Here is a 26,970-nt window from a genome sequence, read left to right on the forward strand (position 1 = left end):
TGACATTCATTCCTGCAGCCACTTTTGAGTTTCTGACTTGCACCGTGAAAGTGAATCCATACAGACATTGCAGCAGCAGCCAATGAGCGAGCTGGAGCTAAACATGGAAAGGACCACTCTGTGCCCACGGGTCAGAACAGGCCACTATACTTATAAGACACAATCACTTACTCACACACATTTAAGGAGCTCTCCAACTCACTTACATAAAGGCCAATCATTCTGGCAGCCTCAATGGCTCTTATACAATCTTGGCATGCACACACGAATACACACTGTCGAGGCTGAGCAGATCTTTTTTTTTCAGTTTAATGCAAGTTTGACCTGCCTCTTACACGGTCCTATTTAGATCATCTCCATTTATATGGGTTATATTTAGAAATCCAATTCAACGCTTGAGTCACGTAAACCAGGACAGGATATCAATAAAATGAAACAGCCATCTTATAAAGAGCACCTGTAATCCTCCTTGAAATATTGGAATACTGGGCATCATCACCGCCCACACGGTGGCTTTCTGAAAGTCTCAGGTGGCCTGCGATGTCTTTCACCACGTTTCCTGTCTCTCACTGTTGTCTACTATGTGATGACGTTTTAAGTATGGAAACATGCCAGAGAAGAAATACTGATGGTCAAGACAGATTTCACTGGGAAGGGCAACATCAGTAAGTTGGACTGGTCAAGTTAAAGAAGTTTAAGAAGTGCAAAGTTGCAAATTTCCAAACTGTGCAATATATGACCATGTCTATCCTCGGTCTCAATAAGGGAAAACATCACAGAATTTCAGAGCGAAATATCTCAAGAATTCTTGAATGGATTGACTTGGAAAAGCTTTTGTCCGGTTATGATCCCCAAAGGAAGAGTCCTAATGAATTTAGTGCTTAAACACTAACGTTAGCATCCTGCTCAAAGCACTCAGTGCACCTGAGGCTGACTGGTGTTGCAAGCTGAGTTTGAGATGTGCTAAAACTGGCAGCTGTGCAGAGGATAAACCCTGTTTGCTTTTACCAGCACAGGTTTAGTTCCACTTGCAGGCCAAGCTTTCAGTGAGGGGTCCCCGTGATGGCTCTAAGATCTCAGAGATCTCAGAGTTCAGCGTTACCTTGGGTAGTTCCTCAATCTGGTTGGCGTCTAGGTAGAGCTCCTCCAGTGTTCTCTCAAAGCTGAAGATTTCCTTTGGGACCTGCTGCAGGCTGCAGTGGGAGTAGTCCAACACTGAGATCACTTCCTCTTCACCACGGAAACAACGGCACGGCACCAGCCGGCCAATCAGCTTCCGCTTAGTGGTCATTTCCAGACACTGTACTACAGAGGCAAGAAGAGGAGAGGAGAGACAGAGACAATATTAATTTTATTTCAGAGGATCTAAAAAAAAAGCTCATAAACATCATCACAATGCTGGTTTAACGGCTCCAAGTACATGGTCATGCAAAAACACTAAAAGATAAAAAGAGCCTGAAATATCAAGCCAGTATCAAATGGGCTTCAGAGTTGGCATCAAAATTCATGTGTGGGATTTTTTCTGAAATGTTCTGAAACATTTTCTTGAAAACAACCATGTAAGCTGCATCCAGTAATGGTGACAGATTTCAGTGCTTGGGATGAGTAATGCGTTCAACAAATGCACCTAGGAACACATTGTCAAGAAAAAACACCTACTGCAAAAGTCTAAGGCTGTAAAAATGATGGCATTCATATGACTCTACACCTGTTAGTGTTAAACTGATACATGGATCAGCCCTATCACCTTGTCAGTAGAACCACATCATCTATGAGTTGGCGAACAGCCCTGTGATAGACTGGTGACCTGTCCAAGGTGTATTCTGGCCTCTTGCCCACTGTGAGCTGGGATAAACTCCCTCCACAATCCTGCAGAGGACAAGCAGGACTACATATGGCATAGACGGAGTTACCAAACAATTCTTGAGTCAACAAATCTCAAATTCAACAAATGAGCTACAGAAAATGGTTTCGATTGATTGATTTGTGTGGATCAAATGGTTTCCAATGTACCAAAAGCAGCCTCTTTTATGTCATCTTCTGTTAATAAAATAAGCTGAGAAGTCAGCAGAGACAGGAATGTCTGCAATTTCTACTTCAAAGTGCTTCATCCCCTTGATGCAAAAATCTGCCTCTCTTGTTGATTTTAAACTTTGAAGCATCCAAAATGGTCTAATATATACAGAGATTTGTCAGGTGACAAATGTACATCTTCTCATGTCATAAATTATCATATAGTATCATCCACTTTGGATCTGGCATACAGAAAAGTCTTAATACAATAATCACATGTGTCACATTTACTATGAAACAGCCTTTGTTGCATTCTGGTCAAAAAGACACAGCTTTTTAATGTGGTTTGGAGGAGAGATGGTGGACAAACTTTACTGTCCTTCTTCTGTGCAAAAATACCTTCCAAGGTTAAGGCTGAAGTTAATATGAAGCTTCACAAGTCTGAAGTCAAGTGGAAACTTTTCAAAGTTAGACGTTTTGGTACAAAGTTCTTATTATTTTCAAGTGCAACTCACCACAGAGCTGAGCAAAAGCAGAAAGAGGCGATTTTCAAACTGCAGAAGCCTCATTTTTGCTTGCAATTTTTTAGCAAGTATGTATGAGAGTTTTGTTTTAGAACAGACCTGATGAAATTTGAACCCGCAGTGATGTGGGACCAATGTTAGTTCCCGGACAGGGGTAAAACCTGGGGCAGATGGGTAATGCAGCCGCCCCTCATCAGCCATCAGTTACCCAGCTCACAGCAGGCTGAGGCTCAACCCTCTCCCTGACACACACACACACACACAGTCACTCTCTTCAAACAACAAGCCAGAGCCATATAATTAGACCGAAGCCGTTGTAATTCTGCAACAACATCACTCCATTACACGACTCCATTTAAAAAGCCAGTGGTTGAATGGCATGAGTAAGTCTAACCATGGGTATTAAAATCCTTGACTGTGGATTTATCATTCAGCTTTATCGTTTCAAACTGCTTACTACACTCAATCTAGTGACAAATAAAAATGTTTTAATGCCAGCCCTTTCAGACAGAAGAAAGAGTGAATTTTGAGTTATCTGACTGCCGCCTTAATTTCCTGTTTGATCTGGATGAGCTAAAACCGGCTGAGATGAGGAGACGAGAGGAGAAGTAAGAGAACAACAGGAGGTGTTGAGGAGTCAACAGGCTGCAGTGGTGTGAAGAGACAGAGAGGAACCAAAAGGTGGGAGGAGGAGGAAGAAGATGGGAAAAGGAAGGAGAAAGGATGAAAATGAGGAGGTGAAGAGAGCAGAGAGAGGGAGACCAGGAGGCTCAGAGATAAGACCTGCAGCTTTATCTGTCTATAAACACACACATGTCCAGTTCCACAGTGTGACCAGATGAATCCAGAAGATAGACGGCGTGAACTTGAACACTGTGAGGACACTGCGTTATCTGCACCAGCTTGTTGCAAGGCCAGTGAAATCTGATAAAAACAGGCTGCAGATCCTGCAGGACTCTTTATCTAAAAGGGTTGGACCATTAAAATCAATACATTCTTATCCACAGTCATGCTCAAAGCAGGCGTAATGAGGCGAGTCGGGATTTACTGTTTGTCTACAGGATGTGTAAACCCAGCAGGCAGCCCTTTTCGTGGCACTCAGACCACTGGTTCCCGTCTAACCCCTCATGCTTAGAGCTAAAAGGTAAGCAAAGGTTTGTTTATCACGCGGGAACGGGTGGGAGTTAAACAATGAGGATTACACAGTCCAGAGGCGCTGACAAGCATTACAAATAAATAAATAAATTTCTTGAAGTGTGTCCAGTGTATTTCTTTTTTTCTTATAGTCCCTTACACTGTGCCAGTACAAACTGCCAACTCAGAAAATGCAATGAGAAAGATACTGCGGAAGGGAAAGGGCTGAGACTTACGGGCTATATGGGCCAGTTTAATTTCATGATCTCAATATTCGTGCGTGGCAATTTATATGTAAACGCATATTATGTATTTCATATCCAAACGCCTACTCCACTCATTCTCGTAACCAATAAAGACGTTTAAATGCCAGCGCTTTCAAATAAAACAAAGAGTGAATTTTCAGTTTTCTGACTGCTGCTTTAGTTTCCTGTTTGAACTGGATCAGTTAAAATGGCTCAGATGAGGAAATGTCTATGTATTTATTTTTCACCTCTTAACATGCTGGAAAACAACAAGCTGCAGCTGCCTCACCATCAACAGTTAATTGGTGGGTTTCCAGGCCTGGAACAGAATACTCTTTTGCAGGTCAAAGTATCTTGCTGCTCTGCATGAGCTCCTCAGCACAAAAGACAGTTGAAAAAAGCAATGGAAACTATGCTATCATTTTGGATAACTATATTCCATCTACATTATATAGAGCAAAGCATTCATATGGGGCTGATTTTCAGGGGTTGGACTCGGCCCCCTGACTTCCAGTGGGAAGGGAAATCTTAATGCTTCAGCACACCAAGACATTTTGGACAATGCTATGCTTCCAACTTTGTGGCAACAGTTTGTTGAAGGCCCTTTTCTATTCCAGCATGACTGTGCCCCAGTGCACAAAGCAAAGCTCCATAAAGACATGGTTGGATGAGTTTGGTGTGGAAGAACTTGACTGGCCCACACAGAGTCCTGACCTCAACCCCATCCAACACCTTTGGGATGAACTGGAACGGAGATTGTGAGCCAGGCCTTTTGGTCCAACATCAGTGTCTGATCTCACAAATGCTCTACTGCATGAATGGGCAAAAAATGTATTTGTGGTTATTGATTTGGCAAAATCGATCCAATAAATGTCAGCACAACCTGCTAAACAACTGTCTTTATTAGCGACTGACTCTGCAGCTGCCTGATTATACACTCACAGTCTACTGATGTAACAGCTTAAATATGTAACCAGAGAGCAGACTAAAAATAACAGCTTTTTTCTGTCAGAAGAGAAGAAGAAACAGAGAGGAGAGCTGATATTAGCCAGCAGAATTAAGCAGCAGGGACAATGACAAAATATTAGGAGCAAATGTGGCTGAGATCGTTAAGCAAAAATGAATGTAGTAGGCAGTCGTCTTCAGGAAACGGTGGCTGAGTTTACACCAGGAAGAACCCAGAACATAAACGAACAAAATTCACAGAACAGGGAGGATGTAGAGCTTCTTCGCCTAGAGAGTTTCCATGAACTGAACTGATGGGTTTAATTTGGAAAGATAAATATGAGAAAAATGACAAATTCCCACAACGTGAGCACTTTATTACAGCATTTGGGCTTAACGGGTTCACACTCAGCTCACGTTTATTCATGGTGTCATGTTTTGTTGAACAAGATAGACCCAACTTTAAAAATATCTGCTTTTCTGTTTCCTTGTATTTCCTGTGCTCTGGTCAACTCTGTTTGAATAAATGAACGAATCAAAGTAAGGGGGGCAGTGAGTGTTTCCAGCCCCCCAACAAAAAAAAAAAAGGTAGGAAGAGAGTCAGAGCGAGTCAGCACCAATAGGGTGAAGCTAGGAAGTGAGTGTGGTTGGCTGCGTTGGCTCATGCTGCTGCTATGGAAACAGCATGACAGAGCAGACTGGTTGTGCAGAGGCATCACTGCATGTGCATGTGCAAGCTCCTGACACACACACACACACATTGTACACACACACATATCAGTACAATGTTAATTACATAAAATAAACAAAAATGTGAGTAGTGAGAAATTTTGCAAGAACTGCAAACACACAGCTACCCACACACACACACACACACACACACACATTTATACACAAGCAAGCAGTGGTGGAAGGAGAACATCTGAGCAAAAGTGCAGGAGTATTATCAATATCTTATGTGAATAACAGTGTGAACAGTGTTGGCTGCTTTAGTTGTTTTTGCAGTTTAATCTGTGATAATAATATTATACATACATTTCTGTCTATAATCCTAAGATTTTATTTTGTGGTGCAGTAAGAACATTTAAACCTGTTTTCTTTTTTAAAAAATAGCTTGTTGACAGTGTTCCTCAAATTAACATTTGTAGCATTAAAGACTAAAGAACGTGTTGTGTTGAGACACAAAAAAACGATTAAAGTTTGATTTGGTTTATTTGAACAAGTTGAATTTCACTTTTCTTGTCTTTCCCCAGTTCTCCATTGAAGTTTATATGTGTGTGTGTGCGAGTGTGTGCAGCTCGATAGGGTGAATCCTCCAGGGTCCCGTGACCGCCATCACTTCACGTGCAGCCTGGCCGTCACCATAGTAACGGCTGCCATAGAGACTGTCTCCCAGGAGCTGGGTGTATTTTTGCTCTCTCGCTCTCTCTGTCATAAAACAGAACATGCTGCACTCGGTGGGCGATCGCTCCACATTTGGCGACGCTTTACATAGACTCAAACATATCAGACACGTTCACAGCACCTGAAACACGAGCCTTAGAGCAGCTTCTCCGCTTCTCTCTTTGTTTTCTGTATGGGTGCGAATGCTGCACTCATCCAGGACTTCTGCTCTCTCTCACAATTAAGCAGTCATACACTGTCACACACAAGCACATGTGAAACACAGACACACACACACACACACATAAATCAGTCAAATGAAAGACACACACACGTACACACAGACTCAATTAGTTTAACATTACGACGCGACAGTGAGAGAAAATGGAAGATCCTGTTTAACATCCCAATGCTTCACTTGTCAAGCAAATCCCTGAGCAGTATGTCAGTGTGTGTGTGTGTGTGTGTGTGTGTGTGTGTGTGTGTGTGTGCGTGTGTGTGTTGAGAGAGAGATACTGTGTATGTGGGAGGCTAACTAGCAGCCAGGAACGGCTTGTCTTCTTTACATTCATTAAATAACCACTTACAGCAGTTACCTTCACCAGCACATGCATACAAACACACAGTTAGGTTTATTTGTCTTTTGTTCTGAGCCAGGAGGACGTTAATCATCTGGTAATTTCCTATTTGAAAAGCCAGGCTTTTATTAACCAGCAAAAGCACGCTCTGAAGACATGTTGTCATGAGTCATTTTACATGCACTGGAATGATTAGGCAATGGAGTTATCGAGCTTTGAAGAACAGGTGTGACTTGAGGGGAATGACGGATATCAAGTTTGACATTCTGGGTATTTTGTAGCCTCCCGGCCAATGCAGGCATGTCCACATATCACAGTCCTTTACCTTATCTGCATATCTTTGGACCAGAGCTGCAACAACCGATCTGATCTACTAATTGCTTAGTTCAAAGACAGCATCAATTTTAACTTAATTAACCATTTTTGGTAACTTTTTTGAGTCAAAAGTGATTATTTGCAACATCGACATTTGAAGATACCACCACAGACTGTAGGAGGAGCCCTGCTTTGGACTATGATAGAATAACATTGCAGAGGCACACACAGTGTGGCTTCAGTCAGCAGGTGTATTTGAACTCAAGACCTTCTTAGTGTGGAGAAACAATCATTTTCATGTTTTTTAATCTTATACTACAGACACACTGAGCGCAGCATGACAGAAAGTAAAGTTAGTCCTTGTTAATTAAACAGGATGCAAGTAAACTGCCTCTCAAAGCAAGACAGAAGACTGATGAGCGATGTGAGAAAAATGTGTTGGTAGCTGATTTTTAACATCATTTTAACTTCATCCAAATGAGGAAACTCTGGAATCTCTTTTGTGATTTGCCAAGACAACAACAAAGAATCTTTGATGCCATGCAGAGGCAGAACAGGAAGTTATTACCAGCCAGAGAAATGTGAAGAAGAAGAATTAACATTGCAGAAAATACCATGGCGGTTCGGCCACAGTGACGAGCAAGAAGTGATGGAGGTGATGACATGGCAGCAAAGCAAAGAGATAAGGAAGAAGACATGTCATTCAGCAATATCTGTTTTTCACTCACAAATGACAATGGTCTTGTCACTTGTGAGTAAATTAGTCAGCAGAGTGAATAAATCAACACATGTCCCTGGACACTAATGATGGTGAAAAGGCTTTGGACAGTTTGGATACAATAAGCTCCATCACTACACAGCAACATCAGTTGTCTATCAAAGCTTCTCCAAAGTGACAAAAAAACATGTTTTTGATCTGCTAAACTAAAATCTAAATCATTAACTGAAATCATTTAGTTTATGTTAGAGAAAGACGATTCGCATTCGACAATAAGACTGAAGTAGACAGGACACAGATGATGGTCAAACACCACCTCCAACCTCTTCTCTAAGAGCTTCTGCAGATGAATAACACTGCCAGGCCACATCCACCTTTGCTACTAAGGAAATTACTCGTGCGATTAAGGGATCTCACTGTCAGGAAAAACGTAACCAGCGGTCATATTTCAAGAGTCTCAAAGAATCACAACACAGTCATGTTGAATCATGATTTGAGTGTTTTCACACTCGCAGTGGGTCCAATCTGCCTGCCACGGTGGCACCAGGTGGCACGTCTGCAAAACCCAATGACCTTTACATCACTGACACTAAAAATAACAATCGACCGACGCAACGAAGCACAGAGCAGCTGACAGTTCACTTGTAAGCAAAATGTGGGAATCAATCAGGCTCAGATGCATGAAAGAACAAATACACAAATGCACCAAATGGGTCAAAGCAGCATTTACCTAAACGAAGACTGCAGCCACAGAATGACCTGAAAAGATGCTTCCAAAGTGCCCACTTTCACTCTGGACTGGAAAAATTTAGGACTTGACTGCATTCAGCGACACATGCCGACAGCAGCAGACAGACAGACAGACAGACAAAAAAACGGTGGGATATAAAAATAGTATGCAATAAAGACAGATAAACAAGCAGCCAGACAGAGAAAAGCAGCGTGACAGAGAGGAACATATCTGTGTTACTGCAGTGTTTTTCTACCACACAGGAATCACAAACATCCAGTTCTGAAGCGAAGAAGCCTCTTGGACGAAAGGTGAAACGTCTTCAAGATCTTCAAGCAAGTCCAGTTGCCTTTGGACATTAAATAATAAATAATATTTAGATATTTTTGAAATACATTAAAGTAAATTAAATATCTCTGCTTTCTGGATTGTTCCGTCCTTTACTGGAACGACTGACAGGAAATGTGGGAAGAGTTTATGACATCCATGTTAATGAATCAGACCTGAGGCGATATGCATTTTACCACTACAGAGCATCAGGACGCATGTGATGGTCATTTAATAGACTAAAACTGAGGTTCCAAACCCTGCTGATGGGCCACAAGTTTAGTCTGAGATGTCATGACAGGATCATTAAGTAACATTTCGCTGTTTTTTTAAGCCTTCATTGCTTTTTTTTCTTTTAAATGTGATAATGTTACCTCTTCATGACTCTGAAAATAATACACATAACAACAGGAAAAAACACTCACTGTAGCCGAACTGCTCAGGTAGAATTATGTAACAGATGACCCTTGAAACTGAATGCCTTCAAGAGTCACATGCTGAACAGACTACGAACAACTGGAATTAAAATTTAGTTAATTTATTTAGAAAAAAGCTTGAAAGACTAAACAGACATTCACATGTATCTCATGAACTTATTCACTTTGTGTGAACAAACAGGTACAAAATGTTGGAATTGGCCTTTAAAAAGTCAGAGGTAAGAAAATAATCAGGAGAGGGTGTGCAGTATTATGTGTTAAAGCGATTCACTCGTCATCAGCAAAAAGTCAACTGACTGTTCACAAACATTTCCAGATCGACTTATTTGGATTTTCATCTCCGGGCTTCAGTCGTCCAACTGTTCCTCAGTGAAGTTCAAAGAGAGAAGACTTTATTCGAGCCTCTCCTCTCTCTCCTCTCCTTCTGTCATCTCTCTCTCTCTCTCTCTCCTCCCCGTTTTCAGGCCACTCTTTTATTTTTTCTCCTCTCTGTTCTTCCAGTTTGTGCTCAGTGGCCCAGTTTTGCCTGAGACGCCCCAGCACATCTCCTCTTTGCGTCTTCACTCTTTTCCCTTTCAGGCTTCTCTCACTCTACCTCCGTCTGTTTAACTTTCTCTCCCTTTCTTCCTCCATCCCACCCCGCCCCAACCAAGAGACAGAAAAGGGAAGCCATCTTAAATCGGGCACGGCACTTTTTTGTTTCCTCTCTAAGGGAGCGTCTCGCTCTAAACTCTGTTTTAAATTCCAGGAGGTGATTCATTGGAAATATAAACTTAACATCTTGTGTTTGAGAATGAAGAAAACTGCACAGATGGAGTTCTGTGGTCTCGATTATTGCAAAAGTAAACAATAACTTTACTTGCTGTCTTGCAAAACTTAAATTCGCCTTTGCACGAAGACCAGACTCCTTGATCGAGCAAATAGCAGACATTCACATCACCAAGATCCAAAAGTAAGAGCAAGTAACACATGAACATCAATACTACTGTTATATTACTACCATACACATCATTATGTTGCTGTAAGTGGACTATTGATGCATGCAGGTGCAAGATGTTGTGACTTGTCATCTCACCAACTGAGTTTAACTGTGTTTTGGATGGTTATTCATGGAGAAAAGGAATGCTAAATTATAATGGAGAGTTAGATGTTAGACGTCAATATTCCACCAGCACCCAGAAATCTAAGAAAATAAAAAGAAATAAGATGGCTGTGGTACTTGGACTAATCCCAGTGTTTACTAACTGAGGGTCATTATAAGCTGCACCATGTCAATCATGCTGAAGCTTATTCATCAGGCTTTGGACTTTCTGTTCTGATGGTGTAGCCAGTCAGGGTGGTTTTATATCATTAATATGAAATCTACCATGTGAGTCCTTGGTTATGGGTTTAAGTGTTCAGCTGTAAGATGAGATTTTAGATGTTTCTCAGCTGCACCAACACATTCTCACCTCAGGTCATTATTTACCAACGCTGCTTTGTCACAGCCCCCAAGGTACCCTCAGCCTTCTTGCTGTAAAGACTTTCCAACATGTGAAACGGCACGTTGGTTAAGTTTAGGCACAAAAACTACTTGGTTAGGTTGAGGGAAAGATCGGCAATGTTTTTTTCTTTTTCACATCAGTTTCCTGGATGAAGGTGGTGTGTGTGACCTACCAGACCAAACAGGCTGCAACACGTCTTCAGCATGATGCAGCAAAGGTTCCAGAGTCCCATACCAAACCTTAATTCAATAATAAAGAGGTGTGTCCCAATACTTGTGCTCATATAGTGTAGTTTATACTTAGTTTTATAATTAAACATAGATGAGAATGTGTCATGATGGTTTGAAAGGGAATCGGGCTTACAGTGAAATACTAACAGAGAGAAAGAGACTCTTAAGTTGATTCTTGATATCGATGTCAGTTTGTAAGAGTAGTGTGTGTGTGTGTGTGTGCGTGTGTGTGAATTTATTTGTGTTATTTGGTTTAGTTATTTAGGGTCACCTTGCCATGCTGGTGCCCCAGCATCTCGTCCAACACTTAGAGCCCGAAGGACAGAACAATGGAAAGAAGACACACACACACACACACACACACACACACACACGTCTACTATTACAGTGTCATGTCTTCACTCTGTTGACCTAAAAGATGTGAACTATTTATGGATCATACTAAAAACAGGGTGACACTTGTTATTAAAAATTTTAGGCTAATTTGATTTAACATTTTAAATATGAACCCTCTGTTCTCGAGGTACATCATACGATATAACAGGTCACCTACAGTACAGTCTGACAGCACACATTAACAACCTCACACCTCACGTAATATAAATTTGGTTCAAATCAAAGAGAAAACCATAAAAGAATTAAATCCTATTTGAATTTGAATATTTCCTCTTTCGTATTGTGAAAGATATTATGCTTAGTAGATACTCCTTCACACCTTCAAATATGATTCCCATGAAACAATGTGAAACGGGAACATTGGGCTTCTTTCCAGCTTTTCCAGCAGGTATTGCTATATATATACATATATATATATATATATATATATATATACATATATATATATATATAAATTTGGGGGCAATACTGCATTAATAAATTATCACATAAAAAGGTGGTGTAGAAAACATGTTAGCAACCAAATGCCAGAATAATATTTACATGGATTCAAAGTTGTGTTTCTGGACACACAATGAATTTAAATTAAAATCACTCTCTTTTCTCAATGGTACATGGCTGTCTTTACAGCACTTTAATCCGAAGGCTTTACGCTGTTGCCTCTCGGTCAACCATCCACAAACAACAGCAACAGAACATTACAACAATGGCAGCAAGACGCTGTGCTAAGTGCTGGTCTGACCATCAAGTGTTTAGCATCTTCTACGTGTGGACAGAAGGAGCTGGGGACCACCTTGTGATCTACCTGCTGAGCCAACCCTCTCCTGAGAGGAATTTCAGTCTCTTTAGCTGCTAAATGCTCCACTAAGTTCACCAGCAGGTGGCTAACTTTGACTATCTGCTTTTGACACTGGGAGACTGGTGAACAGTGGATTCAGCGGGGCTTTTGGGCTGAAAACATATCCCTGCTACATGGTGGTGAAAAGAGCAGAGAGAGCAAAACAAAAAAGTTATGTTTCAGGATGTTGCACCGAAGGGATGACCAGAAAGACTCTTAAGAGCTCAGTGGATCTGAGGAGAACCGCAACATTGAGTGATAATTGTTTGTGAACGCCTGTGACTTCTCATGCAGACACAGAAGCAACCCTTTAGCATCTGGATGAGACATGCCAGAATTATAATTACCTCCAATGCAAACACATCTGTGTCAATATTAAAAGACCTGCATAGCGTTCCAATACTTTTGCCTACTTAGACAAAAATACTGGGCCTCTTTTTCAGGGGTTTGGGCTCGGCACCTGACTTCCAGTGAAGGGAAATCTTAATGCTTCAGCACACCAAGACATTTTGGACAATGCTATGCTTCCAACTTTGTGGAAACAGTTCCACAAAGACATGGTTGGATGAGTTTGGTGTGGAAGAACTTGACTGGCCCACACAGAGTCCTGACCTCAACCCCATCCAACACCTTTGGGATGAACTGGAATGGGGATTGTGAGCCAGGCCTTTTGGTCCAACATCAGTGAGCTGACTGAGCTCACAAATGCTGTACTGCATGAATGGGCAAAAATCCCCACAGAAACACTCCAACATGTTGTGGAAAGCTGTTGTAGCTGCAAAGCTGCTTGTGTATTTAGAATACAATGTCACTTCAGTCCCCATTGGTATAATGGTCAGGTGGCCCAATACTTTTGTCTATATAATGCAATGGAGTTCACATCCTGTGTGAAAACGAACATCACAGATCTTTCCCTAAATGTAATAGATTTTGTGCCTAAACTTAACCAAATTGCCGTTTCAGGTTAAGCATGTGTTAGAAAGCCTTTGTGGAAGGAAGGATTTGCACGTCACACACAGACTCTGTGACAAAGCGACGGGATCTGACGACCTGACATGAGACCGCATTGGATGTCGTGTCCAGGTTTCTTCTCCTATAAAGTAACAAACACGGAGCACAAAGAGTCCTGATTGCGAAAGAACGGTTCACCTTCACCTGAAAAACTCTCTCCAGACACACTGTGAGGCCTGCTGCTATCTGGAACACCCTCTCTATCTTTCTGTCATCCCTCTCTCTCTCTCTCTCTGGCCGGGAGTCAATCTCTCTTTTTTACTGCCAGTTGATGGCTGTGCATGACTGTCTGGATCTCTATTCATGCGTTCACTCCATCTATCACCTGCTGCTGCCTCTGTCACCCCTCTGTCACCCCTCTGTCCTCTCATCCCGTCTTCTCCCTCCTCCCTGCTCGGCCTCTTTCAAAATGAAAACAGACTGTATTTACATCTTTCGGCTTTAATGCGCAGACAGATGTCTTAGAATTACATCACTTGCTCGACGTCAACCCCCTGATGCACACTGTTAAACCTGTGACCTCTCAGTTACAACTCGGTCTCTCTCGAAAAGAACCTCCACAACCAAGTTTGGGGTGTTTTTCTCACGCTGTGTGACAGCCTCCATTTGCATAAACACCCTTTAGTTAGTTTTTTTTTCACTCTTTAAAGCTTTCGTTAACAGTCCATGGAAAATGCACAGTGAGCAGTTGCCACGGAAACCAGGGACTCAATTGCCCAAAATTACCATAAAACACTAATTAAAAAGCCCTGGCAAAGAGCACCATTTTGACAAGTCTTTATGCAGCACTACTGAACCAGTCCCTCAGGTGAGCAACGTGGACCAAGAAACGGAATTCATTTCATCACCCACACTTTTATAACTCAAAGTAAACTTAATGTATCTGAGTGTAAGTGCACAAAAGTATGTAAATCTGGAGTTAATTAGCTATAATGTTTCGTGTAGCAGATACATTTAGCTGCATCTGCATTTCAGCTTCTGTAAATGTCGGTTGATCTGTGTGAGGGGATCAGTATTGATACAGATCACACTGGTCCATTTTTATTTTAAAATTCTTTGATAACATCATCATCAGTTGAATGGGTTTTTGCCAGTAAGAGTCCATAATGACGAGCCTTTGGACCCCCTCCCCCACCTGTTACAAACTCAAACTTTCAGGATGTGCTGACCTTTTTTGCAAACATCTTCTTCCCTCATTTGCTGCCATCTCTCTACTATCAAATAAACTCAGACTCAAACTTTCACAAACTGCTAACAGATGCCATTTAGATCTTGCTTTTATTTTCCTGGCACTGAGATTAAAAAGTCTAAAAACCACAGCTTCACCTGAAGAGCGTCCACAGCTACGCCTCCTGTCGGATTCTGATGACTGTTGGAAAGTTTGAGCTGAAGTCTGCATTTCCACTGTGACCATGAGCATACATTGACCACTAGACATCATCAGCTCCTGTGGGACGCAGCTTGTTGCAGCGTAGCCACAGACACGTCCCCTGTCTGGACAGAGAGAGTCAGAGAGAGAGAGAGAGAGAGGAAGGGAGGGAGGGACGGTCGCAGAGGCGGTCAGAGTGAGGAGGCAGCTCCACGAGAACACACTGATGTGAAGCCCACTAGTCACGACACAAAGGCGCTCTGCAAAATGTTTTCAACACGATGCCATCGGCACGGCGACGTGGGCATCACAAGGCAAATTCAGGCTAGTCAGTCAAAGGTGAGACACTTCACTCCCACATACCTGGGCACCGTCAAACTCCACCATCACGACTCACCGCGTTTTAAAAGAACACGCGTCACGTAATGTCCCTGTAGAACATACTAATGAGGAAAGAAGTGCAAGTTGTTTTCCTGCAGGAACATTTGAATCAGATTCTTCACACTTAGGTTGCAGATGTTCTCGTACATAAAAATGAATGATACTCACAAATGCACCGTGGGACTACACACAGTTTGTACTTGCTATTTGTCACCCCTCCACCAACACACACACGCGCACACACACACATCCACACACACCTCTCCATTGCTCTGTTTTAAAACTTCCTTATCTGTGGTTCAGACTCCTACACCAAGTACCTCAGAGGAAATCTATACCAGTGAGCAGTTAACACTGAGGGGTATTAACTGTGTGATTTCAATCACAGTTTCATTTTGTTAGGATAAAGTTGCATTTTTTCAAAAATCATCTCACAATGGTTCAAAACCCCTGTATGATTTATTTATTTATTCAGTCGTCTATTTATTCATTTGGATCTGATGAGCCCTCAAACACAAAATCCTTTACTCAAACTGAACTTCCTGGGCCATCTCGGTGCTACCTGAAGCCACCATGGCAGCCTCTTTTGTAGACTTAACAAGTTTTCAGTCTGAACAATTGCTAATAAAGATTCAAGAATGTAAAAGACAGCATCAAGCCTGGGACATATAAGATCCAGGTCTTTAATATCATTATTTGTTTCTGTCAGAATGTACAGAACCTGTAAGAACTTCGTCTCAGAGGAACTAATTTCACAATTACATTTCTAACCCAGTCTCCTAGAAATTACATTTAAACTATTACTATTACTAATACTATAAACTATTTTGCATTTGGTCTGGTGATTGATGTTTGTTAGTGCAATGTGTGAGTTCAGTCTATACAACGCTGCAAGTAACTGTGAACTTCTGTTGTTAACTGTTATGTACAGTCACAAGAAAATAAATCTGCAAAAAAATTCTCCTTTCCAGCTTCTCAAATGTGCTGCTTTTCCTGTCACACACTGTCTATTGTCAGTGGAGTATCTTTGGATGATGAAGAAGATGTTTGAAGACATCACACTGGCATCTTATCGATGAAACAATGTATCAAGAAAACAATGTTTACTAGACTAAGTTCTGTGTCTTACTTTCACTGGGAACTTTCGTTCTGTGGTGACAAATGATTTCTTTCTAACACAAAGGACAAAGGAAAACTGACAGTTTTTACTCTTCTGAATCAAAACCTTGTTACTGTATTAATTTATTTTCACAATACTTTTGGTCATGTTTCTTGATGGCATCTCATCTTTCTCTGATTTGTAATCATTCATCAAACTTGTGTGTTAACCACTACTGTCTTCAGCAGAGTCACGTGTCTGGACTCGAGTCTTTCATACAACCCACCATGGAACAATTCACAACAATATGAATGTCTGAGGATAACATTCGTCTGCCTGTCCATCCATCCATTATCCATCCCATTTTTGCCATCCCGTCCCACTTCTCTACTATTATGTCACTACCCAACCTGGGGGCTGAGACCCCTCAAATGGGTCAATCCGAGGCATTGTGGGACAATTAATTGCGGAAGAAATAAGGAGAAGGACTGTTCTGCTTCACTGAATGTTGCTTTTTCTATGTTAATTGCAGGATGATCAATAAAAAAAATCTGAATATCAATCAACCAAGAAAGTTTTGAAGGGAAAATCACAAACTGCTCACAACACATGGATATAAAACATCTATGCTGTAGGTGGTTACTGCCTCATTGTTCAAGATCACAGACTAAACAGGTTGATAACTGCTGTTCTACACTGTGATTGCTTAGATAGATTGCTTAGATTACTAAGATAAATATTTTAAGATTGTCTACATTCAAATGCATCAGATCTCCCTGCAAAATATCAGCAGCTATATGCTGAGTGCACATGTCAACAGGCATATCTGAATTGCAAATAAGCCCTACAGACTGCATGTTTAAGGCAGCAGAGCAGGCTGGCCTGCTACAGCTGCCATACAGGCAGTCCGATGGACACCTATAGAGCCCATAAGACCTGTGGGAGCTGGCCTACATATACTGATGCACAGCGAGCTGCACACACACACACACACACATAGAGGTAAGACGGCAAGACAGAGTGGAGAAGAAGAAGAAGTCAATGATGCATTAAGTAGCCAAGCTTTGGACACACACACACACACACACACACACACACACACACACACGAGTGATCGCAGGAAAAGATTTTGGTGAGAGTGTTATCAGTGGAAAATTTTTAGTCACCAATCCTCCTCTCTCTAAGCACACGAGCACACATGCACACACGCACAAAATTCATTCAGTCACATTCAGCTCCACACACATGCATAAATGGACACTTACACAGTGACACAGTATACTGCATGCACACACACACACACACTGGAGGTCTTCCCTCAGTCAAGTGTAGTAGAGCGGTCTATGAATGTTTTGCACACACGGGCGCCTGCAGTGAGCCCTGGGACTTTGCTCAAATGTAAAGAAAAAAACACTGTCAAATAAAATTAATCTCACAAGCAGAGATGAAGTCATGAATGGACAAAAATCATTCACTGGCCAGTCATTCGAGTGCTGTTTCACCCACAGAAAATTGGTGGTATAATGTTGCAGTACTGGATGTTTAATGTGCTTGCATGGCTGTGGGAAGCTGCAGAAAGAAATAGAAACAAAGAGCAGCGAGTGGTGCCAAAAATATCCTCAAATTGTCACGTATCATCATAAAGCACTATTTTCTTTTTCTAATATCAACAGCTTCCTTCTGTCATGAAAACACGACAGTAAACCGTTTTCCAGCAGACACCTCATGACTTATCACAGCAAGAAAAGCGCAGATCGGTCTAATAACTTTAATAACGGCTCTGTTTAGTCATACATGAGTGTTTCCTGTTATGAGATATCACAATGTATGCTGAGAAAAAGGTCTGTTACTACAGTTTGCTTTTGGGTGAGGCATTAACGCTTTTGTAAGTGGTTTTAAATGATAAGAGAGATTTTTATACGAGTTTTATCGTCCTTTTGACTTGCCTTCCTGTTGCAACATTCATAATCAGCTGCTGTTATGGAGTGGATGGAAAATAATTTCTTTCCTCTGAGCCCAGAAGGAAGTGGCATCGTGCAAAATCTCAATTTCTTCTTCTGATCCCGTTGGGAGCAGCTCAGTTATGGCAAGTCAGATGACACCAGTCCTGCTCCTACAGTAACCACACCTGTACTGAGATGTGGTGGAAAACCACTACCCACTATCCAAAATCTGTTATGACCGTAGTTGGAGAGATTTCTTAAAGAATCACAATCATACTTTGTGTCCAAATCCTGACATATGTTATTTCTCTGTGCCAGAGAGCTTCATTGTTGTCCAAAAACTATTCAAAAGCACATCAATGAGCCACACTGCTGCACTGGGTGACATGTTCCTTCATCACTCTAACAACACACACAGTACGGTTTGTTTTGAGTTGATCCCACATACACCTTCCTGCTGCCAGAGATACTCACTAGAGCACCAAGTCTGAAAATAGTCCCGAATGACTAACGGCTGCTACAAACTGCAGTGTCCAGCTGTGAGAGAAACTAAAATCACCGCCTTGAGGTTGTATGCCTCCGTGCACCAGTCAAGTCGCAGTTTACAACCATGTCTGCCCAGACTCATATGATATATGTAGTGACAGACAGAGAGCTTCGTCACGTGGTGCAACAAAAAAAAAAAAAAACAGCTGAAGCTCAGTATCAGTGAAACCAATGAGCTTGTGGTGGACTACAGTGCAGTAGACTTCAAATATGGATGTTGCTGCAAAGAATCTACCAATTCTAAAACATGGAGGCTTCACACACATTTTAGATCTGGAAAAATGGTGCCTTTGATCCTCTGGGATTAAAATATCATCTTCTTCTTGTATTAGACCTTTGTCTGAAATAGTGTATGAACTCTTGAATTATGGCTAAATGGCTTGTGGGTTCACAGTAACCTTTGACCACCAAGATCTTATTGTTGGGTTCAAAGAAGAAGCAATTCCCTCAAAGCAACAACTTGAAGATATGATGGCTATTGCTCTCTAAATAAAAATTTGTTTTGAAAAAAATTAATTTTACATTTGTGAACGCCCGGAAGGTTTTGAGAGACTGACATCCTGACGTTAACACACATATGGAAAAATGGCAGAGTTTTCTTTTTAAGGAAGGACCTAAACATATAAACTGGGAAGGATGGTGATTACAAATAACATAAAGCTGTCTTATTGAGATGATGAAATCCTGATGAGCAGCGGACCCCAGCATACACTGAGACAAACCATCTCTCAGTCTCTTCCTGTCTGATAGCCAGCGACAGCTGAGCTGAGACAAACAGAGCAGGACAAGAGACAGATGCTGTCGATTTAGAAAGATTATTCAACTTCAGGCTCATTCTTCTTCTCTGACTTTTAGTCTCTCTGTTCACTTGTGCTTCCTAAAAGTTTCTTTGAGGGTTCTCCTCTTCTAATCGTGTTAATTTCAGTCACATTTCTTCTTTTATTCCATCTCTTCGCTGCTATTTCATTAACGGAGGCTGTAGTTATTTTTGCTACAATGAGACGGTTATTATTAATGACTCAGTAGGTTCAAATTACCTCTGTGCTAAATGCTGTGAGTCTGAAATGGATGAGAGGATCTTAAAGGCTCTAACGGAGGCCTAAGGGTCGCTCTCTGTCTCCCTCCCTCTCACATTCAAACATCCTGGTGTACTCACAGTCGTCTAATGAAGAGCTCAGACCAGAGGCTTCCCGGGCCTTTGTCTCGTTTAGAGGAGACTGGGTTGCCCACGGCAACACGTGGACCGACTAGCACAGGATGCAGACTGACCTATCTCTTCCTCCTCCTCCTCCCATCTCCTGGGAGATCGTGACACATTAGATTCCCTCTCCAGGAATTACTGGATCAGTTTGGGCTCGACTTTTTTCTTTACTTATATCAGAAGCAATACTTTTAACATCATCAAGTGTGTGTAGAAAGCATACTGATGGCTAAGATGTTTACCATGGACTATGATGCTACTCAACAGATGCTTCTTTTTCATTGTGCTCAAGTTTTCCACTTCATCTTCTTCGGTAGAGCAAAAGCAAACAGCAAATATTGATTTGGAACTGTGATGAGCAGCCTACCAGTTGTTTCGGTACACTTCATAACTCCTTACTTCAAACACAAAACACACAAAATTACATTTTTCTTCCCTTAATGTTCCCCAGAAAAGCTCTTAAATTTAAAATTTGTGGAAATCTGAATGGGGACATCGGTATTCCACAAGGTCAGTCTGACATTTCAGTTATTTTTCTGCCATATAAACATTAAAAAAACAGCCTGTGGTTTCATTATTTTTTTTTGTGTAACAGGGTTTAGGAAATTACTCTTGGCTAGAAATGCTGCCTTTCAGCTCATTTTCGAGGTAGAGTTGAAATGAGTTGAGTAAATTTACTATCTATTGTTCTGAAAGACAAAGAGCTTGTGGTTCTCGCCAAACAGAAAGCAGGAATGAGTCGACAAATCAAAGGAAAGTGAGGTATCTTGGTAACGACTGAGAGGGAGACAACAGTGACCGACAAATTTGGGCCAAAAGTCCTGTAAATGGATAATAAAAGTAGTTCAAACATTCTGCAAAACCATTCACGAGGGACCTTTTGTTCATAGGACTTGTTTCAGATTCAGAGATGTCCCGTCACAATACACTGTCAACCATCTGGTGGAGCAGATATTAAAACTGTTTCTAGAAATCTTTGTGAAAAAGTGAAACGATTAAAAGCTGATGAAGTAACAAATATCCTCAGGCCTCTCGAACTGTGAGTCGGGGCTCCACATGTGGTGGCTTGATATGCAAATGTTTGTGATAAAAATGTTTCTGAATAACCACATGTGATTCATTTCAAATGTAAAATCACTTATGCACCCCATTTGGAGCCACATACAGCATACTGTACACTGACAACAGACTGTCCTACTTAGAGTCACATGACTTGTCCTGGGTCAGTTCCCTCCAGATTGAAACTGAGCGAGCAAGAAACATGAAGACAGCATGGAGGAGAATAAAATTGCCCTCTCTCTCTCTCACTCTCTCTCTCACACACACACAGACAAACACACACACTGACAGGTACACACACAAAATTAGCAGATTCAGCAGAAACACTGGGTCACACTGTGTGACACACTGGACAAGTGTGAAAGACTCAGCTATCCATTCACACACACACACACACACACACAGTGAACAGTGTGAGGCACCTTTTTACAGTCCTGCCAGGTTGTTTAACAACTTCATGGTGACCACTGGTTTGTCAAACTGTTAACTTATTATCATATTAAGTGCCTACCAACAGCAGCTCCTTTCATTTCTTCTACACGAGCCAGCAGTGAGGCACACATGTGGCCGTGCTGCCCCACTTCTGTCCCGCTGTACACACCCCCTGGAAAGCTGCTTTATCTCAGAACGGACTCCCAACTTGACACACACTAGCAACAATATCCCGGCTTGACTTCCTCCTTGCCAACGACACCTTGTCATCTTCTTCTGTGTTCTTGTATCTGTCACAATGGATGAGCAGCGACTTTGTGTTGAGACAGAGAAACACCCGCAGCTCTGTGACCTGTCCCGTCACTGTATCGCACCAAAGATGCCTGCTGAGCCACAGCTGTGGACGCCGCGTCTCGAAGTGAAGCCTGGGGAATCATATGACACGGCTGCAACGGGTATGTTGCTCTTCAGGGTTTAGTTTTTGGCTGCTACTCAAAACAATGGGAGGTTGTCTTCTCAGGTGGAGATGGTTTGTTTTCTGTATGGTTAAAATTGGTTAACTTTTAGTGCAGCTGTGATGCAACTTGAGAAGAATAACTCAATAATCAATCACAATTAATATGCAACGCACACTGTTTGAGTAGATTATAGAAGAAACAGATCTGCACCATGTAATAATATGTTGATTTTTCACTAATCGCTCATTAATTTGTTTTAAACAATAATAATACATATTTCCAGAGCCAAAGACGGCATCTTCAGGTGTCTTATTTTATCCTTTAACAGCTAACAATAATCTGCGTTACTGATTAATGTACATCCTTAGTAACTGTTGACACACAGAGTCAGTAAATTATAACCAATGCCCATCACAATGTCCCGGACCCCAAAGTGATGCTCTAAAAGGCCCCAAAAATCCAAATCCAAAAGATACTCAATTTATAACAACAACAGAGAGATATTTCAATAACTGGTTATTCATTTCCTATACATAATTCAGCTGCATTTATTTTTTGTTTTTGTCAAATCTCTAATGTCATCCATTCATTTTTTCCTATAATAGCAAACAAATGAGAACCATGGTTGCTCCATGCCAGCAAAGCCTAAATAATTTTAGTTACATGATTACATAGTGTTCAAAGTAAAAGACATCACTGTTACAACTGAACACGAAGTTAAATATTTCTTAAAGATCAGTTTTCCTGTTAGGCAGAAACAGGACCTGGAATCTGTTGTTTGAGCCAAATCATGTCACCCTGGAGGGAACAATGTGCATGATGCAACCATGGCAACACTGTCACTGATGTTCCCACATGAATTTGTACTCACGGTGAAGAAAAAAAAAAAAACAGTTAAATGAACAAAACGAAAGAGATTAATTCATCCTGTGTTAGAGCAGCTTGGAACAGTTTTATGCAGCCTGTGTGAACCTCCAGTATGTGCAATGATGAAGAAGATAATGTTTCTATCTGCTCCTCCTCTCCTCTCTGCTCTCTGCTGCGCTAAAATCTGGCAAAGGTTCCCTCCCATGGAGTTGGTGGTTTTAACAAAATGCTGCAAAACTGTTGTGAAAAGTGTTGTTGTGAGTCTGTAGTTGTTTAATTTTTTTTTTTTGACAGTCTAAAACTCAAATATGTTTAGTTTATGAGGATCCTTCTCATTCTGCCTTTAAGAAATGACTTTAATGATTAATCATCAAGCTATTTACACAATTCTTTGCTCATCAGTGGGTTATTGCAGCTCTCTCCTGCAGCATGCATAAGCTCAGTATGTGCCAAACAGCCAACATTTTGAGAAAATATCCTAAATGCGTTGCTTCCGTGTTGAGAGGTCGCACTCTTTCAAGCTCCAAAGCTGGTTTGGAGGGAGCATCTTTAGTCAGATTTTGGCAAAATTATGACAAACAAAGACTGTTTTCTCTATTTAATTCAGCTCGATTCGTCATCATTTCCTTCACTTCCACTCACAGCCGCCATCATCATCCTCCATAACATCATAATGTATCCCCATCATCATAACACACACTGCAGATGTACTGGTATCTCTGTGCCCCTTCCTTCACTGGGTCTCTTTCCCTTGGCCCATCACCATGACGATAGGAGCCGGTTCCATGGATACAGTCACTAGGCAACCAGCAGCATCAGCAGCAGGAACAGCAGTGTCCTGTCAGAGCTACAGTGGAGCAGCGCAGAGAGAGAGAGACTGAGCCAGGCTTCGTCCTCTAGCTGAGTGCAAGTTTGCTCTTTGAAGAGGGAATATTAATGCATTTATCGTGTCTTAGATCTGAAGCCTTTCAACACTCAACAGCGCACTCAACACCAGAGGTGCTTACTGTAATTTAGACTGACATAAAAGGACTGAAACTAGTGAAAGTGCAAATAGTTGAATAATGGCTACAGTACTCGGCTACAATGGAAAACAGATGATGAGAGGCTGGTTGAAGGCTGATGTGGAAAGTGATATGCATATCAACATTAGTACTACTTTCACCGTTATTACTGTTTCAGATATGGACAATGTTTATGTCTCTGTGTGCCTCCTATCAATAAAGATAAAAAAAAAATGAAGCACCAGCTGATTAGGGCTACATCTAACAATTAATATCATTATCAATTAACTTGTCTGTCGTGATATCTTCAAAATCACTTGTTTCATTCAACTAACAGTCCAAAATGCCAAAATATTCAGTTTACCATCTACAATGATCAAACAAGTTGCTGATTAACTTTCTATTGATCGACTGTTTGATTAATAAGCTGACATAACTGCTAATAACAGCTGGCAGAACATCTTCCTAAAGAGACCGTAAATATCTGGACGCATTACTAGACAGCCGTGGAGGAAGGATACAGATTCTCTGTGGAGGTTAAAGTACGTAACTAAGGACATTTCTGTCAGTATTTGAGTCCTTAAGAGCAGCAGAAATATTTCAACCAGTTCTGCATTCAAACCAACTTGTTTAAAGTAGGAACAAGCACTTGTATCTTGACAATGAAGAACAAAGCACTAAACTGTGAATAAAAGAGTCAAATTCAAAAATAAAGAAAACAAATTTAAGGTCTCAAGTTCAGAATGACCTGATGAGAGAGACTACAGTAGAGTAAAAACTACACCATGAAATGAAAATATTTCAGTAAAATACCCCAAAACTGCACTTGAGTAAACTGGCTGCATTACCACAAGAACACATTTCTCAGCAAACATAAACTAAGTGGTGAGTTTGTCTCGTCTGTAAGACAGACGAGGACATACATTGCAGAGTGTACATCCTGGAAATGAGGCACATCAGTCTACATGTCGTGAGGCAGAATCACAAGCAGCATATTCTGCATACACTCAGACTGTAGCCGGAGACCAACACTGAAAACACATAAAGGGGCCTGTTCACAAAATGATACAAAATAACACTATTAGCAATGCCGGCAAAGCCCCGCTGAAAAGAAAATGTATTAATGAAACTCATCTTACAGGCAACACGGACAGCGAAGCTTTGAAATTTGTTGCACTGAAGATTGTAATTAAATATTCCCTTTGATTAAGTAAGGACTTTTGGATGTTGCTTTAAAGCCCTGGCTGCAAGTCTGTTCACAGATCAGACTGGACACACACACACACACACACACACACACACACACACACACACACACACGCAAAAGAGAAATCACTGCACATAACTGTAATAAAAATATGATCCAGACAATAAAACTGTTTAACCTTGTGCAGGTATATAACAGCAGCAATAAAGCATTTAGCCGGATGGTTAACAAGCCTTAGTCATTACAAGCATGACTGATACAGATGAATAATGGGCCAGATAGGCTAATAAGCTACAATACCACGAGCTGCTGGATTTAACAGGTGTGTGTGTGTGTGTGTGTGTGTGTGCGTGTGTGTGATAACGGCTTATATGAACACGCAAAGCTATCATGGCAGAAACGACTGGAGGCTATACATGTCAAGACAGGAGGTTATATGGCACTGCATCATATATCACCCCCTCTCTCACTCACACACACACACACGCACACACACACGCAGCACACCCCCCACCCCTCTCCTCACCCTCCCTCTCCTCCTGCAGTCACGGCTGTTTCATTAGCTCATCACAGAGCTCGGAGGGCCCGTGAATGAGGCTCTGTGATTTCTGATGGAAATGTAAGTGGGAGAGGATCCTGCAGAGCGTCAGGTGTGGTTGCCCCGCAGCAACACAGGTGCAAATATCAAACGATGCCATTACATCTGTCACATGACACATGACTAATTATAAAGGTATGGGCATGACAACACATGGGAAAAGGACAAATGAAAATTTAGAAGCGTCTGATGAACATGACAACACATTTATAGGACATATATGCAATAAGGTCACTGTGGTGAGATCGATCGATGCTAATGTGATTATTGTGAGACTGTCGTTAAAACAGGCTGAATGACAAATACCGCAGCAGGTATGTGTTAATCCATGTAGCCTTACGTTGGAGAGTAGAGTAGTTATCCATCTGTCAGGCTGCTGGCGGCGGATCCGGCTTGATTTGATTTATCTCGTTTTGGTTTTTGTTTTCAAATAAATAATAACAAAGAAAATCACTCCGGTGCCCCCCCTGTGGACACCGCAGCACCGGATAGGATCAGTCTACCGGGACGAACCGAGCCGGTGTGAAACCAGGAAAGGTACCCGCGCTACCAGCCGCATCTTGAGAAGCCTCGGGGCCAGAAAGCGGAGGAGGTGAGCTCATCGACCCGGGCTGTGGGACTCATTTCAGGATCGCTCGCTGGGGTTTAAAATCCAAGTCCGTTTACAGTCAGATCTCCTCGGCTTGGTTTCTTTACGAGATGCTTCGCTCCGCCTCCATGGAAAAGAAAGAAAGCAACACGCAAAGATGCGGGCACAGGAGCAAAGAGAAAGGTCAGTGTGCGATTATGAAAATCACACCCAATGAACGCATCCGTAACCGAGACTCTGAGTGGCGCCCCTCTTCTTCTTCTTCTTCGTCCTCCTCCTCCTCCTCTTCTTCTTCTTCCTCTCCGTAGCCGTAAAGCCCGCTGCAGGGAGAACACATTCAGCAGGAGCGTCTCCTCCTATCTATCCATCCCCCGTACAGAGAGAGGGAGAGGGGAGAGAGAGGAGGGAGGGAGAGAGGGATGAAGATGGAACGAGGACGCCAGAGTAGATGCGTTTGCGCGTGCGCACGAGCGTGCGTGTCGCCGTGTTGTAAGCCGAAGTGTGCCCGGATGTGTGTGTGTGTGCGTGCGTGCGTGTGAGAAAGAGTGGAAGTCGTCTTTTCATCACACACACACACACACACACACACACGTCCCTGAGACTGTTGCCATGCTGCCTCTTCATTTTCCTGTGAGAAAAAAAAAAATTCTTTTGAGGACAAAAATAGTCCAGTGTGGCTAAAACACGATTTTAAATCAATTTGTGTGTGTGTGTGTGTGTGTGTGTTTATGAGGGTGTTTTATTACACTCTTTTGTTATTATTAACATCACTACATAAACATGGGGCTAACGATTACTTTCATAGTCGATTAATCTTTCCTGATTACTCGTTTGCTCTATTTAATATTAATAAATAGGGGAAAATTAACTTAGATTTATACAAAATTTGAGTTGATTAGTTATTCTACA

At 41.7% G+C, this 26,970-nt stretch overlaps 1 protein-coding gene across 4 annotated transcripts in view; it reads right to left on the reverse strand.

The window, feature by feature from the left end:
* lrrc7 (leucine rich repeat containing 7) overlaps window positions 1-26,620 on the reverse strand; it is a 62,364-nt gene extending 35,744 nt beyond the window's left edge. For all 4 annotated transcript variants that reach the window (XM_046392279.1, XM_046392277.1, XM_046392278.1 and 1 more), the window contains exons 1-2: window positions 25,813-26,620; window positions 1,103-1,305 (exon numbers count right to left, since the gene is read on the reverse strand). In XM_046392279.1, the coding sequence (XP_046248235.1) occupies window positions 1,103-1,305; window positions 25,813-25,837 (228 nt within the window). In that variant the 5' untranslated portion in view covers window positions 25,838-26,620. The remainder of the gene's footprint in view (window positions 1-1,102; window positions 1,306-25,812) is intronic.
* Between the last annotated feature and the right edge of the window lie 350 nt (window positions 26,621-26,970).

The sequence above is a fragment of the Scatophagus argus genome, chromosome 6 (assembly GCF_020382885.2).
Source record: "Scatophagus argus isolate fScaArg1 chromosome 6, fScaArg1.pri, whole genome shotgun sequence".
Lineage (NCBI taxonomy): Eukaryota > Metazoa > Chordata > Actinopteri > Scatophagidae > Scatophagus > Scatophagus argus.